The following is a 17,464-nucleotide window of genomic DNA, read 5'->3' on the forward strand; positions in this document are numbered from 1 at the left end:
TAAATTTACAAGAATAAAGTCGTACATTTCTTTTATATACAGTCTGTTTCATACGAGAAAAGTCATAAAATTACAAGAATAAAGTCGTAAATTTACGAGAATAAAGTTGTAAATGTACGACTTTATACTCCGTCGTAATTAGGAATGATACAATATAAACTAAATCTTAACTGATTTCATTACTTCAAGAACTGAAACACAATGTTAAATACAATCACATTTCTGAGTGTTAAAATTTAATATAGAGACAGGGCTCAGTGAGAGGAAGAATGGGAACTAACTGGTGGGCCTCGAGTTCCCCTGGCACCTTTCAGCCCCGGCTCGCCTGACTGGCCAATGTCCCCTCGTGTGCCAATCTCACCAAGAAGACCTGGAGGACCTCTCTCTCCCTGGAAAGATACAAGATGACATACGAGATGAGACACAGTGGCACTGGCACGAAGTCAGTACAGTGACCACCCACTCAGCTATGCTGTCGAGTTGTCACTTACTGAGAAAAAACAAATCAATTCCAGGCTGTTTTTCTTGCTGCTTTGTGGTTACTTGTTTTCTTTTTCCTTTGAAGTTGAGTCAATATCTTAAAATTTCACCAAAATGGCAACTCACATCTGAATCAAGTTGACTTACCGGTAGTAATACTCAGACCACTGATGTGTTGCAGCCACTGTTTCCTATTGTCCTTTCCTATTATGTACTGTATTGAAAAAAAAGTGGTGGCAAAATTGGTCCCTCTTACCTTCTTTCCATGCCGTCCTCTGTTCCCTGGGGGCCCCAGTTTTCCCTCTGGCCCCTGTAACAGGAGGTAAATGAAATTAATTTCAAGGTCTACCTTATATTCAGATGCATAACTGGCATCTTCTCTTGGATCTTGTTCGTTCACAGCACTATTGTCCATCTGACAACTGACAAACTCCAATACAGCATCTAGTGTTTGCTATGCATAGGCTCTACTTAAGCATCTTGACCAGGTATATAAAAACCTGTTGTGGTGGGATAAAGAACTTGGTTTCAACTTAGGTAAACAAATAACACAACAATACTTTAGTTCACACTTCAAATGAACTGAATTGTTGCCACACACAAATTCTGTGTGCTGCAGTAGCTGAGTGGGGACTAAAGGCTCCGTGTGAGATGTCTGCGTCACCACAAGTAAATTCCCAACCTGTGGGAAACACTGAGTATCTTATCAGCGTGGGCTATTCTGAGTACACATGGTCATAGCTTGTGGTCCACAATGTTATTTAAAACTTTTGCCAGATTTGTCAGTTCACATTTTTGTAAACTGAGTAATACTGCTTTCCCACAGAGTTTTCTGTGCAGGCCCCGAAGCTCCATCACTTCCTGCCCGTCAACACCACATCACCAGAGCTGGATCTGTATCTCAAAACAAACAAGCACTTGAAGAGTTTGACTGACAGCTATTTGAAAACCCTAAATATCTTCATCTTTAACAGAGTACCCTTTAACTACCCCAGTGGCAAATAGATTTTGTTGAAGAGAAGCCTGACCCCTACTGGGATAGAAGGGCACCAACTGGTTAAGAGGATTTCCATAACCTGCTCCATCAGTTTCAGTTTTTTCAGTTCAAAACAACAAACTGAATTCTCCAGACCTGTTAACCAGCTCTAGCTTTAAACTCAACTGAAGGTAAGTGTGCTTTTTCTGAGCAGGTCACTATCAACATAAACAGTAATCCTGGAAGTTTCACTAAAATTGCTGCACCTGTACATTGTGAAACATGAAATAAACGTACACGAAACCCTTGTTTTCCGGGTCCTCCAGGTGGTCCTGCAGGCCCTGGGTCTCCTTCTATCCCTTTATCACCGGGCTCTCCCATTGGCCCAGGCTCACCAGGCTCACCCTGACAGAGGAAGAGGCAGACAACCAGCAGTGAGAGACAGTTTTGTATTACTAAACAAGAGGTCAAAAGGTCACACAACCTGTCACCAAAATGTTATAATTGAGTGGCTTTATTTGTATTTCCTTTTTTAGAAATGATACTCCATTCAAATCTTCTGTGAAATTTAATATGAATATATTAATTTAATATTAATAATATGAATTGAATATGGGGATCCCCACTTTTGGTATATACTGTACCTTGGCTCCATCTTTCCCTTGAGGGCCGTCTTCACCAGGAGGACCAGGTGGACCCTAAAAACACATTATCATCAACAAACATCTTCACTGATAAACGTTTCCTATCCTAAAGTTAGCACTAGAAGAACTTTGAATTGGGTTTTTTCTCTCTGATGGTAGAAATCTTGAGAAATGCATGTACTGTACAGCAGCTTTAAAAACAGTATGAAAATGTGACATTTTAAAAATGTTGCTAGTTACAGATAATCCCTCTGAAACAACTGAGCAGCACTCTGAAAAGCAGTGTTTCACTGCCCTCTCTGGCTGAATGTTTCAGGTGGGTGTTGCCAGTATCAAAAAAATAATCAAAAAAGATTTTGAGGAGCGTTGAGTTTTTGATTCATTTTAAGATTTTTCTCTTTTTCAAGTGATTATTAGAAGCTATGGAGCAAGAAGTTAATGTTGAAGGAAGAAAACAAGAACTAAGATATGCAATGAAAGGATGTACTGTATGGTGTATTGTATTATATAAAAAGAGGAGTAGTTTCACTGTCTATTAGGTTGTGTCCAAATGACTCATGAATGCTAAATTATTAATCCACATGAGTTCTAATTAAATGCAGCAACATGTGTATAACAAAACAGTGATGGTGTCATTTCAAAAATCCCCAATAAAATCACAATTTCAGAGACGCCCCCCTGGAACATCTGCACTGAGGAGACAGTACAAGCACATAGCTAGACTGTTTGAACACTATTACCTATGACCTTATCTTTTTTGGTCCAACTAAAGGCAAGCATACAAAATCCCAAAATCCGATGCAAGCAGTCCAAGTGCTATTTATACAGTCCATCAGACAAAAACAATTCCTTCGCTGTGCTCTTCTCAGGCCAGAGGATTACACATCTTCGTCAGAATGAGGGGAGTAAATATACGACTGGGTCAGATTTACCCAAACACAAGGAAGTAAGGGATTAGTGGGGTTGTGTGTAGCCACTCACTCTTATCCCCTCCTGTCCCTGCTCCCCTTCGGTTCCCGGAGGCCCGATATCACCCTGCAGGGACACAAAACACAAACCAGGGCTGTCTGGAGGTCAAAGCACACTCAAATGTCCATGCACACTAAACTTACACTCACTGACCACTGATGCTTGGAGTAGAGGCAGTGTTACACTTGACAATCAGCGTTTTTTTGTTTTGTTTTTTCCACCTGAGGCTACAGCTGAGTCAGGTACAAATTGACTGAGCAGGATCATGACTTTTCACATTGCTGCAAGGTGGTGACTGAGGCGCCACGTCAGAAATGTTTCTAAGATTACGGTTGTGAAAGGGAGTAGATAAAAAAAAAAAAACACGGTTTGGCTGAACTGACCTTTGCCCCTGGCTCTCCAATGGCACCTGGTTCCCCCTCTGCACCAGGCCCACCCTACAAAGATGAGACAGGGAAAAAAGATTAGAAATGTTTTTTCAATTCTTACACAATGGTTTGCCAAATGGAAAACTGAAGTAATATATAATGACAAATATTTAATGTAAAGTAAAGTACTTCAGATCCTTGCTCTCCATCGGGTCCAGCTTCTCCAGGAGGTCCTTTAGGTCCCTGCAAGAAAAAAAAACCCCATTATAAGATGCTTTGAGGAAGGCTTATTGACACAGTAATCTCATTATTGGTCTTACTGTGTTCAGTAATTCTGGAAATAATACCAGAACAGACAAAATACACAACTCTAGCATATGATGACAAAACAAACAGATACAGTTAAATGGTGCAGTCTGTAGAGAATTAAAACTGTAGGATGAGAATGCCTGGGGTAAAATTGAAGTCCAGCCAAAAGCAAGATGAGACTCATAATATAAACACCGCCTCTGGCATTATTAAAAACTCTCACCCTCATAAATACTTCTATTTGATTGTTTGACATTCTTCATGTCCCTTAGGGGTCGGCGGATTTCCAGGAATATCAATACGTTCGGGACTAATCCAAGAAGGGAGGGACAAGGCGTGGAGCTTTAAGGTGTGACGAGCATAGAGGTACAACGTAACTACTTTTCAGAAGCCCTGATGTTGATTATCAAATCATTCAGAGCCTGACTCATTCTTTCTCTGGAAATATTTGCAAGCAATAATTATGAATCTGTTGAAATCATGTCCCGCATTCGTTATGGATTCCAGATCCGTTTTCACAGTGTGTGGTTTGTTTGCGGTATGAAACAACCACATCAATGCAAAAGTCAGATGACAACAGACTTACTGGTTCCCCATGGGGTCCCCTCTCACCAGTGCTGCCTGGAATACCTGGTTTCCCCTGGAAATAATCACAGTCATGAGTTCAGTGAAGCCTCAGTCAGTCATTTGTGTAATTACAGAAAATAAGCAAAAGACAACCTGGCTTTCATCACAGTCATTCTGTCACTGTTATTATCTTCTTCATAGCCAACGTATCCACAAACATGACTACCTCCTATATTTCAGCCTATTGAAAAAAAAACTTCTTGATGAAATACAGATTAGCTTTTTGTTGTAGTTTGAACTTTGTGTTGTCAGGTTTAACAACAGAGCTCCATATGAAACAATGTTTACTTCTGTGCCTGTAAGAGAAACCTACCAATATGCAAAAGCTGGATGAGATAGCAGTGAATTCATGTAACAGTATCAGTTCCAAATTGGGTTTACATAATCCTAATACTACAACCTAACTCATCATAGTGGACAGTATCTTTTGTTGCTATTAACTGAGTATCTATGCGGCAGAAGGAAAAAAACGCTGAGTGAAGATGGATTAATTGAAAAAAGGAAAAATAAAAGACAAATAAAAGCATTAACATGCTATCAAGGCCACATGTTAAAGTATGTGATAAACCAGTGAGAAAAATTGTCATATATGAGTTCTGACAGTCAATTTTTTTTTATACAGAATTTATGGAAACAACAATGTAATAGAGTAATAGTATAACAGCCACAATCACCAATGACTACATTACCAACAGAAATTCCTAAACCACTGAGCTAAATGGGTTCTGGCATCAAGATAACAACCTCATTTTTACACTACACAGCGAATTTTAATGCATAGGACATAGAAAAGGGTGAAGATTAAGAAAGGGCAGACTTCAACATTGTTTTATGAAACACAATATGGTGCTACGTCTCCAGACGTGAGTGATAAAAGTGTTTGACCTTTTTTGTCAAATGACTGAGGCTGGTGATAGTGGGAAGGACAAGTAGAAGATCTTCATTTAACAACAGGCAGCGACAATGAGACAAACCCACAGTTACTCTAAGCACTTATATTTCACGCCATAAGAGGAGGTTAAAACAATGTTCTGCATAAAACGTGTGTTCAGGAGGACAGGTCACAACTAGTGTGCATGAATGTGCTGTATGTGTGTGGCTGAACAGATAGCTATATCTGAGTGTGAGAGCGCAGGCCTGCACGTGTCTGTATGTATCTCTATGTCACTTATTACAAATACCTCTGAAATGTCACGTTAAGCCAATACATGATTAGAGAAAGTAGAAAGGAGCTAATTTGTCAGCAGAAATTAACACAAGCCAAACAACTACTTAGACATGCAGGGAAGTAAGCGCTTCTCCAGCTTGGTATCATCATCCATTGTAAACTCTGCCATAAATGCTGCACACAAGCTGCACTAACAACCATGGATATACAGTGATGCTAATTACATGACACTTGACACTTGACTATAAGACAGCCCTCATGTATCTGTGTTTGAAACTGGTTTTGATCTGTTTTTGTTTGCATGTTTCTGTCATCTGTGAAACATTATTCTATCCTCTAACAGTTCAAAAGTATATCAAAACTACCATCTGTCATTCTCCTGATGGTAAAAACAGAACAACATTTTTCCTTTGTGTGTGTCTGTGTTTGTGTATGTCACACATAGTATTCTTTGTTGCTGGAAAAAGACCATTTCTCCTGGGGGCTCGGGCAAGTTGCATCCAAGGTGAAGCTTGACAAATAAACCAGCTGGCTGATGTCATTGACTATAATCAGCCAGATGTATTGGTCCTGGCACACAGGTTGGTGGATAAGTACCAAGAAATCACAGAACAGATGTGCCAAAGATATATTTCAAATAATGAGACAGTTTTGTCATTACATAATTTGTCCACTAGAGAGCACTATCAAGTTTATAATACAATTTACAAATCCCATCTACTGTAAATGCAAACCCCAAGAACAGACACTTTCACAGAATACAATACTTCCTTACAGAATCTGTAAATGTAGCTTAGTTTCTATTATGATCATATGTTTGGCTATCAAAGTCTTCATAGATTTTTGTGCTATACTGCATCATTAACAAAACCGTTGCCTCACACAGAGGGGAAAATGAGTGAGAGGAAGTACATGCACGTGTTTTTATGAGTCCCAGCACTGGTGGATGTTCTGGGAGTTCTCCTTCATATATCTCCTTGGGTGACTTTGTTGAACTCTTTCTCAAAAAGTGTTAATTATATAGATTACAGGTGAAACGAGGGCATGGGAGTCTTTTGCAAGCCTGTGTAGTTGTGCAGTTTCTTGCTTAAGTGAGCAGTATGCATGTAAACATTACTTACAGGCTTTCCCGGGGGGCCTCTCTCTCCTGGACTTCCAGCCTTGCCCTTCGAAGACAGAAATCAACATTTGAATCATTAAAATACATTTTCAATCAAGTCTATTGATTTTAGTTTATTTTAAGGAAAGTATTGGCATCTTTAATCTTCCTTGTCAATGACTGGTTATTCTGTGTATTATGGGCTTCATAATACCATGGCTGCTCAATATCCATACCTATATTCTATTATACTATATGCATAAACTTTAACTCCAAACTATGTCCCGAGTACCGTATATGCTCTTGGTCTGTTAATGTCTGTGTGTATAAGGGTTTTCTATGGAGTTTTACCTCAGTCAATGTGAGGGTCTAAGGGCAGAGGATGTTGTTATGATGCCATGTAAAGCCCTTTGAGACAGACTGTTTGTAAAAACGGGCTATACAAATAAAATTGCCTTGCCTTGCCTTGCCTATATCTGTGCTGAACAATAGATAGTCTCACAATGAGTAATGACCATCATGTTTGTTTCTTTTTAGTATGTGTAAAACGGTTTTGTGGCTCACAAATTGCTTAAAACAACACTGTAACCATAAATATGCCACATCCACTTCACAAGTACATGGATGATTTTTTTCAGCATGTCTCCTTCAATTTCTCTTGGAAATTTTATAATGAATCTTTTAAATTTCGTTTATTTTAGAAAATAAAGAACAAATATTATCTGTAGCCTACATCTTGTCAAGACAGAGCAGCAACATCAGAATCTCTGACTTTGTCACTGGACTGAAGGTTTTAAAGTTTAATTACATAAAATAAAGTCAGATAAATAAGCAATACAGCTGGTGGCATGCTGTTCATCTGGACAGAAGCCTGTGAGTGATTTAGCACAACAGACACTGAATGTCTATAAAAAGTTATAGCTCTTACATAAAATGGTTTTTAAGAGAAACATTTGCAGTTAATTGCCTTGCCAATTTTTTTATCATCTTTATGATCAACATAATGCGTGTGCTAAAAAAACAAAGTGTAATTATAAAAATATTAATCTAAATTACTGCCACTTTAGACTACTGTTACTGCCTCAAACATTTGGCCATGAAATAATTGTAATGTGACCATAACATGACGATTTGTCTTAAGTACAATGATAATAAGGCTCTGAAGCCCCTTTACTGGGATAATTGAGTTATACTTGTCTGCAAGACTGAAAATATAACCACATCAATCCTTTAATCATTGTGAAAGTAAAAAGAATTGTTTTATTTTTCAAAGCATCCCAATGAACAAAATGTGATTCTAAAGGTCTAAAGGTCCTGTACACCTCTGAAAAAGTGAAGATTTCCATTGTCTTTATTAAATACTTCACTAGACCTTTTAAAGAAAGACATCTCAGACAAATGTAAAGCCGGATTAGGTTTCACTCAGCTCGATCGGATAAATACAAAGTTTACTTTCATCTTGCTTCCCCTCAGCAGATTTGGCTCAAGTTTCCTCACAACAAGCTGGCAGTGCATAGTAACTGCATTCGACTCTAACCTGATACAGAGGCAGGAAGACAAAGGGCTCACTCTGCAAATAAAAACTGATTAAAGGCCTACCAAGGTTTTACAGAGGCCTGAGGGCTGTACTGAATGCTGTGGTAATGTTAGGAATTACATGTGCTAATATTTTTTCCGTGACGTGATTAGGCTTCAAGAAGGATGAGCTTGTTAAGCTTGATGCTGCAGGATGATGCCTTTTTTAATGACAATGATCGCTCTTGGCTTTGGATAAATGAGGGTAGATATAAAAGTTGCCTTCTTATTTCTTAAAGAGCCTGAAGCCTTCACCCAGAAATGTGTTTGACTCCTGAATGCTTCTAATTCTGAAACATTTATATGTAGTATTTTTTTAAACTTTGGTGTTAAAATAGAGCTCACAACTTTATAGTGCATTACCTACAAACATTTGATCTTTTCAAGTCTTAGTTTTACACAAGGTGGAATTAAACTGAAAGGCAATCGTAAAGACATTTATTGAAAGAGTGCTTACGATGAATCCTGGCTCTCCTTTTTGTCCAATGCCACCTCTTTCGCCCTACAAAGAAAAATGATGATAAGAAATTAGGTTTTCTGTCAGAGCGAGTAATTAAATAAATCATTCATCATCTGTGACAAGTAATTCAATAAAGTACTTGTCCCTAAGTTAGGTGAATGACTCCAGCACAAATATGCTGAGTAATATAGACATTTCATGCAAAAGTACTCTAATTACCGCATCATCACAGGCACATGGTACAAATGTTTACCTTGGTGCCCTCAGGGCCTGGTTCTCCGAGTGGGCCATCTGGACCCTGGGGCCCCTGTGAAACAATAACCAGAGACACACCTTTGAACATCACACAGCAAAGAATGAGCAGTAAAGGAATACAGCCAGCATCAAAGCATCAAACACAAGTTCACATAATGTGCCATTAACTTTGGAATAACATAAACAATAAAGTAATTATTTAGTATTCTTTGCCTATGTGGGAGGGTTTCCACCCCGACTATGACTCAAAGAAACATTCCAGTGGTTTCCCAGCATTGTAACACCACCACACAGGTAGGATGACAGATAGAGATCTGTAAATATAACCCAGGGCCCTCCCCCCTTCTCTCCTGTCCACTCTTTCAGGACTTTTCCACTTTCAGTATATCTGCTGTTTGCATCTCGTCTCCCCTTTTATATCTTTATCTTTGAAGGCCCTATCTGCTCCTCGTCTGCCTGAGCCTCTGGCTGTCAGTCAGACTGCCATTCCTCTCAGGTCACTCGGCTCACTCTAAGCTTCCAGGCGGACAAACTCAGCTTTATCTTTCTTTGTTTGTTCCTTCCTATAGTTCATCTCTCTCCAGTCTTGGTGAAAATGAAGCTGTAGCTTGTGAATCCTCCTTGCCAGAGTTAACTTAATTCCTCTGAATGAGTAAAATCTTAGTAGTTAAGCAGCCTATTTATAACACATGTTTTTTTTTCCATTGGCAGGGAAATTTTAACAATAAAACATGTGTGTATACAGAAAAAGCGGGTTACAACTTCAATTACTGAAAGGAAATAAATCGATACTACAATTACTCATGTACTGTAATATGTATGTAACTGGGCAAATAATAAGACAGCAGTTTTTTTCTACAGGATAGTTTCTGGAGTAGGTGAAGTAGAGAGGAGATGCATTTCACTGTGAGTGACAATAGGAGAGGAATCAGATAGATAGGGTTGATATAAGGAAGGCCACCCATGATGCAGAGGATGCACTACCTGTTTTCTCACACCAGCAGCTATTGTTAGAACTGATGCAGGTGCGTTCTCACTAAAACTCCAGCTCCAGAATATTTCTCATAGGTTAGACTAGTATAAAATGATTACTACAGTATGAGTGATAAGTGGTGGAGTTGTTCCACTTTTCTTCTTTATGCGAGGTCACTCTATCCGTGACAAACTACACAGTCAGTGTCTGACAAAACATGCATTTATTTGTGACATCTCATCAAAAAACAGCTTTGTGAGAATCTCACTTTGGTTCCAACAATAAGCTTTTGGAATTTTTTTGCCAGGACATGGGAGATCGCATGACTTGACGATGGAGACTGACTGTGGTACCTTACCAGAAATGTAACCACAAACTGACGTGTATGTTTTACTGTAAACAACACAAGCTGTGGCATGTTAATTCCTGCCATATGTCTTCCATAGTAAAATGCTCATCTTCACGTACATCAGTGAATAGCGGATAAAAGGAGCAGAGTTGCGGTTTAGTGATTACGTGTGATAAGTGGTGTGGTAACAGAGTGGTGTTACTCCATTTGCTTGTCTCTTGGCAATTTTCTCATATAAGTTGAAGTGGATGCACATTCAACTATAAAGTTTTAGCTATGACACGTATAGGCAGCGTCTGACACTGGAGCTAAGCACAAGCAAACAGCAGTTTAGGAAAGACTTCGAATGAATGGAGAGTAAAACTGAGAGTTAAAAATGCAAAGAAAATACAACACTGTTAACCTCAGTGCTCATCAGTCTCCACTCACCCTTTTAAGATAATACACAAAATCACATACAAAACCTGGATAAAGTGAAGTCTGTATAATCCAAAACAGTTATGCTTCTTATAAATGCGAAACATTATGAAAGACGATGAAGGCTACACTACCGGTGTCTTTTGGTGACTTTTCAGGAACACCATGTTGAACAGTGACTCTCAATAAGAAAAACTGGACTGAGTAAAAATCAGTGAGGCAATTACTGATATACAGTGTTTGTGTTGCCAATAGTATTATAATCAGATTTTTTTCTATAACTCATGATCAATCTGGTTTAGTAATTTTTGATTGTTTATCTGGATGCTTTTTTATATGCCCTTATTTGACTTGCTCAACAATAGAAAACTTGTGCTGCTGAAGAAAATCCATGTTATATTACAGATTTTTTTTTTTAATAAACTCAAATGAAATATGCTCTTATGGCCCTTTGTTTGTTTGCTCTGATCTGTTGCACTGTATAAACAACACAATTTCCTTCAGTTGTGTGCTTTTTAAGTTGAAATTCATATCCTAAAAGCATCCTTACTTCCTCAGCTGAGGGTGTTATTCCACTCTTAGCCACAGGGTGTCTCACCAGGATTACACAGTATCCATATCTTAATGTCTTCCATCTTTCATGGGGCTTAAGACACAGCTGTAAAAGCACCTATAAAGAAGCTTGAGCTAAGTAGAAGGACAAACACATGTCCCTTAATTTCTTTCACTGGTCTTGTTTAAGGGAATGGAACTATGATGCGAAACAGACAACCGCAGGTCTGATGAGGGAAGTTTTCATGGCCACTATCGTCTTTAAATAGACTCATGTTCATAGCACATACTATAAGAGACGGGTACAACTAATGTCCCAGCAGTGAAGACAGCTCTTACCCTTCTGCCCTTTACCCCACCAATTCCTGGAGCACCCCTCTGTCCCTGTGGACCCTGTGAGAAAGAACAAGACAGACTGAAGGTTGGGAAACTGCAGATGGTGGGTAAGGGGGGGTTCGTTGGTAGAGAGGTTCTCATAGTGTTTCTTTGAGATGATGCAGTGAGACTGACAATAAAACACAGATTTAATTTACACAAACCAAATAGGGTAAAACCACTCTATCCATCTTTTAACACAGGTCAACACCAGTCAAATGAACCTAATGGATATACTACAAAGGCTTAAGTAGAACTACTGAACAATCATCTAGTTAAGACGTACTGTTTACACAGGTCTAGACTAAATTGTGGGAAACAGGAAAACTGAGATATCAAGTCACCCTCTTAAATTTTATGTGTTTACAATGACCAGGAATATATTCATCCAGCTCAGTTTAAGAAGTTTGCAAGTTAATCTTCTTATTTAAGCGTTTATAATATCCAGCCAAGACACTGAGTAAGAAGATGAGAGTCAATGCATCCAAGATTCTCAGTCCATTAAATACTAATGTGTGTATGACTCAATCCAAAGCAAAGAGGGACCAGAGGAAAACAAAAAAAATCTCAGCAAAAGAAGTAAATGGAAGAAAATGTACAGTATACAAATGAGGTGATGTAGAGAAAAGTAAAGATGTTTATTTTTTCAATACGTATAGCAAAACTACGTAAATGTGTTATCATGCAAATCATAACATCTCCATGCAAATAATATGCAGTATTGACACTTACAGGTGCACCTTGCATGCCGATGTCCCCTGGATTTCCTGGTAATCCTGGATAACCCTTTAACCAAAACAAAACACAGAGGCATTTATAAGAAACCATGCCACTGTTTAATGGGATTTGCTACATGGGTAGTACACATTGTTACTATTATACAAGTTTATATTCAATCTATAATGCTGCATTTTTGCTTTGGGATTTTAACAGTGAGTAGTGTGGAGCAACAGTGCAGCAGCAGTGCAAGACAATGCAGACAAGGGAGTAAAATAGGACTGGTTTAAGGAGTTGTGTTTCATATTAAGATGTGTTCGAATGTGCTCCAGATCTTCTGAAAAAAAAAGAAGACAAATTCTCTTTCTCTAATGATCTAATAAAGAATAATACCAGATTAACAAAGACATCTGTAAAGGCAAGAGTGGCCAGGAATTTGCCACATTTAAAAGGAACGAAACATGAGACAATCATTGTAATTTTCAGTGAAGCAGCACAGAGCCTTCAGATTCAGCCACCACTCCTTACTAATGTGGCTACATTATAATAAAAAAAATAAAGGTTCACACAAATCATCATAACTCCTCACTTAAGTCACAAAGCTGTCTTTCTCTGTCACACAAACACACACACACACACACACACACACACACACACACACACACTAGCAGTGATTCAATCATCTAACTATTCAGCCAGCCACTAAATTACTCATCCTCTCCTCCAGCCAACCAGTCATTCAGTCCAGTCAGTCAGTCAGTCAGTCAGTCAGTCAGTCAGTCAGTCAGTCAGTCAGTCAGCCGGCCAGCAGGTCAGGACTGGGGCCCAAAGCCACAGACATGGAGTCAATCCAAGGCTCCAGTGTCCAGCCCCTTTCTCTGGACTCTTGCAGCATTATAGCAGACAACGGAAACACTGCACTGGACGGCAGCATGATTCTTTTTCTCTTGGGGATCATCACTGTCAAAATCATTTTTTTGCTAACACATTTTCCACTGTAGTTAGATGGCTAATGTTTTAAAGTAACATGCTATTAATCTGCAAATATACAAACATTTATCAGACCCAACTTTGACTAATTGAATGGATTTAGGGAGGATGACAAACTACAGTGAGTCACTTTTATGCAAACCTCTTCAGAACAACTTAGTAGAAAGATCTTTTCACTCCCTCTGGAGTCCTTTACACTGAGCTGGAAACTGGGAGTGTCAATATTTTAAACCTACAGAGACATCACAGGCAGAAAAATAACAAAACATTTTATTGGTCAAATGTTTTGGCATGGATCTACAAACAGGAGCAGGGATTTCAGCTTGGGCCTTGCAGGCCTTTTTTGTCAAATAGCCTTTCCCAACTGGCTAAGAGGTTTTAGGTAGGACCAAAGGTTGAGTTACAAGATTATGTCAAGAAGAATCACTGAAAAAACTTGTTTTCATTCCCTATACTCAACATAACTCTGGAAAAATAATTTGACAGAGCTGAATTCTGCAAAGATAGGTATCTGCAGAAGTTACAACACCGAGGAGTCTGGAATCCTTTAGGCCTCTAGTGAGTTTGCTTTCATTTCCATGAACTAATCTGCCAAAGAAATTACAGCCAAATTTGCTTAGTGTTTCAGTTTTATATTCATCATCTTTAGACATTAGTTTACTGCACAAAGTAGCTCTGGTAGGCTGTTGGAGCTCTGCTAATTTCTTGGAAAAGCCTTTTTCAATATATACACTGTGGGTCTGGGGCTGACCAACTCTAAGACAAGAAGCAGAGCTCTGCAGTTTATCCTCAGTGACTGTACTTACCCTTGGCCCCTTCTCCCCAACCGGACCTGTTGGACCCGCTGGTCCGCGGTCGCCCTGGGGAAAAACAGTAAGACAGAAAGAGAGAGAGACAGAGAGAGAGAGAGGATCATTAAACTATGACCTCGACACAGAGAACCCCAACACAGCCTCACACAGCCTCACATACACCTTGTCTAATAAAGAGCCATGAAACTGGAGAACGGCTTCTTAAATGCAGAAGGTTAGAGTGACAGCTGGTTGAGTGGAGTTTAAAGCAGGCAGGTTCTTTGAAACCCAGTTGGTGGCACACTGCACACTGTGTTAAAAGCAGAGGTAACTCCAGGTTAGCAGTAAATCTTCCAAAGTCTCCCACACTAACCCCTCTAACATTTGTGTCAGTGATGCTTTAATCCTTGAACCATGTAACTTTCGTGACTGTACAAGTACTTTTTCCAGTTCTTGTTGCACTTCTCTTTGACTGTGAACAGAATAGTTTTAAGGTACCGTATTGGAAACCTAAGTCTAAATCAGAATTAAATATAAATATATAATGTGAAAGGAATTTGTGGGCTGTCAGGATATGGTCGGTGCTGACAGATTGAATCAGGAGGAGGGTTTTGTGGAGGAGAAGGCGGAGGACAAGTAGGAGTCTGACAAGCAGACGGCTTCCCGTCACAAGAACATGTTCTGACACACGGGGGCTTCTGAATAGGAAAGGAAGGGGAACAGGTTAACAGAGGAGGAAGGAACAGTGGAGTTGGTAGCAGAAAGTGGTGATTTTGTACATAACCATTATGAATAATCAACAACTAATAAAACAACTAAATAAATCCTTTTTGCCTAGCAGAATATGTTACAAGCAGCGCTGCAGCCTCTACATTCATGGATGTGGAAAAAGCCTCAGGGCCTCTACAGATACATGATTCAAACTAATGTGCTGCTATCCCCTTTTATGCATTTGAACGGGCAATGATACAACACAAGTTGGTAAAGCACACATCTATTGAATAACAAAAACTCATGGAACATTTTTTTCAAAAGATGACTGAAAACTGAAAGTTTCTCTTTAACATAGTTCGATATGGCTGGTGAAGGTCTCAGCTGAGGGCTGAGGGGCAGTAATGGTGACATAGCTTTGACAGTATTGTAATTGATGTGGATGTGAGAGTGTTGAGTGTTTATCTAAGCATGTGTTCTGGCCTTCTGGGGCCTCTAGCCATGGCTGCGTACTATAGCCCTAATTACAGGGGTCTGCCACTGACGAGCAACCAGCTGATGCTGACTGACAGCCTAATGATAGAGAAACACACTCCTTACCTTTTCACCGGGAACTCCAATCACACCAGCTATCCCAATCAGGCCTACTGGACCCTGGAGAGGAGAGAGAGAAGTGGTGCTCAGCACAAACACGTCAGGAGAAAGTATGTCAGTGTGGAGAGACCTGATCTTCATTCATCTAAGAATTATTTTCCAACCTGTTATGACACCTGGAATGCAAAAGGTCAGAGATTACAATGTAATGCTTACGTAAGCAAAAAGGAGCTGCTGCTGACTTGAGGGGAAACCTGTAGATTGACTTCTGAATTTTAGGCACAAGTTTAATTCCATTTTATAGTATGATTTAATGACCATATGATTATTATTAATAATAAGGCTTGTAAAAAAAGATTTATATATTGACTTTCCTTACTAAAAATGCATTTGTGTTTCAAAAGAACATTTATATTCTAAGTAAAGGGCAATATCAGTTCATGATTAAGTTCATAGTAGACAGAGAAAGAAAAGCAGATGTTTTTGCTTCAGATCAGTATTTGCCTTTATGGCATGCTATTCTTGATTATAAATCTTTTTTTCGTAAGAATTATTCAAGAGCTTTTTTTGATTTGTGGAGAATAAACTATACTGTCTGGCAAAAAGCAACAATAGCATATTTCTTGGGCACAGTAACGCTGATTGGGTATTATTCAGGGCACACTAATTTCACAGCAAACAGTAACCCAATACAGATGGCCCCAAAAAGATACACACTGCTTAGTATAGAGGTCCTCACTGGGGAAAACACAAGCTAATGTAAATAGGCTAAGTTATCAGAAGAGCTTAACCACTTCCAGATCAGTTGTCTGGGATTGGGGCAGTTGTTTGGACCTGTGCCAGCCTCTCTACTGAACTATATGGACCAGAGGTAAAACTACAGTAAGGGGTCAATAGGTTACATCCAACCAGAACAGATAAGTGCATTCAGTCACAGTGGCCCTCATTTATTAAACTTGCGCAGGATCTGGTGTAGATTCTGGTGTAAATATCAGTGTACGGCAAGTGTCACGTGTGATTTACTAAAAGTTCCTACGCTGCTGATTTCGGCGTAGAACCGGCGTGGTGGTGATAAATCCGGCGGCTGAAAACGAGCGTCATTTAAATGTCACGCCCCGATATATTCCTGCTTTAGAGGCGTCGCCCTGCCCCTTTTACGACATGGAGACACGGAAGACGGCCAAGAAGACGGACTTTACTGGCGTTACCGCGTTGAACAGGGAGAGGGCGGCAACATTAAATATCTGGACATTGATAGATTGATAGATTTTGTGATTGATAAGCGTCATCCCGGTGGATGGAGGCTGCAGACGCACGTGTCACCGACCACGTCAGGAAACCCAGCGACCTCATGAAATGCTGCTGCAGTTTACTAAACACAAGTGACTGAGGAGAAATCATAGAGGCATATTACTGCTGCGAACGCGACTCTATGACCATCAGCACCGCTGGCATGGTTCGGCTGATGGAGGAATGTGAAACACCGGCTCGATCTCCCGCTGACAGGTCCCGGTGACGGGGGAAAAAAAAAGAAAAGAAAAACACTCCGCCGCGGAGATCAGCTGCACCTGGACAGGTAGCGGAGCCCCCCCCCTCCGGTGTCCGTCAGAGAGAGAGACTGAGGAGCCGTCCGGTCATGCTCTGGAGCTGCAGATGTTGGTTTGTGTGTGTGATCTACAATAACAGGTCTGTCTGTCATTGACTGTTTGTGTTTACACAGCTGATTAACGAGCATCTGTCACGTCGTGGTTTTTAATTCATCTCAGTTGCCCAAAATAAAAGTCGAGTTATATTTTCAACACAGACTTGGTTTTATCGTTTCTTTTTTTTTTTTTGGCTACTTTTTATCTTTTTATCAATATAAACAACAACCACATGTGGTCCACATCGCTGCGTTATTAGACTATGGTTTAATAATCATTCTGACACAGCAGCACTCCTTCCTGCATGTTCTACGCTGGTTCCAAATGTGCGTACACCTGGTCAGAGCTGGCGTGAGATTTGTGCGTACCGTACGCTCACGCTCAGATTAATAAATGCCGATCCTTGCGGTGAATTTGGTGTA

The 17,464-nt window shown here is 39.8% G+C and overlaps 1 protein-coding gene across 1 annotated transcript in view; it reads right to left on the bottom strand.

Annotated features, from left to right (window-relative positions):
* col24a1 (collagen type XXIV alpha 1) overlaps positions 1-17,464 on the bottom strand; it is a 79,934-nt gene that overhangs the window by 18,992 nt on the left and 43,478 nt on the right. The window contains exons 25-39 of the mRNA XM_085774960.1: positions 15,406-15,459; positions 14,110-14,163; positions 12,329-12,382; positions 11,561-11,614; positions 8,929-8,982; positions 8,673-8,717; positions 6,663-6,707; positions 4,333-4,386; positions 3,627-3,680; positions 3,453-3,506; positions 3,082-3,135; positions 2,101-2,154; positions 1,754-1,861; positions 737-790; positions 282-389 (exon numbers count right to left, since the gene is read on the bottom strand). Of these exons, the coding sequence (XP_085631086.1) occupies positions 282-389; positions 737-790; positions 1,754-1,861; positions 2,101-2,154; positions 3,082-3,135; positions 3,453-3,506; positions 3,627-3,680; positions 4,333-4,386; positions 6,663-6,707; positions 8,673-8,717; positions 8,929-8,982; positions 11,561-11,614; positions 12,329-12,382; positions 14,110-14,163; positions 15,406-15,459 (900 nt within the window). The remainder of the gene's footprint in view (positions 1-281; positions 390-736; positions 791-1,753; positions 1,862-2,100; positions 2,155-3,081; positions 3,136-3,452; positions 3,507-3,626; positions 3,681-4,332; positions 4,387-6,662; positions 6,708-8,672; positions 8,718-8,928; positions 8,983-11,560; positions 11,615-12,328; positions 12,383-14,109; positions 14,164-15,405; positions 15,460-17,464) is intronic.

The sequence above is a fragment of the Trachurus japonicus genome, chromosome 4 (assembly GCF_045865225.1).
Source record: "Trachurus japonicus isolate A0001 chromosome 4, Traja_1.0".
Lineage (NCBI taxonomy): Eukaryota > Metazoa > Chordata > Actinopteri > Carangiformes > Carangidae > Trachurus > Trachurus japonicus.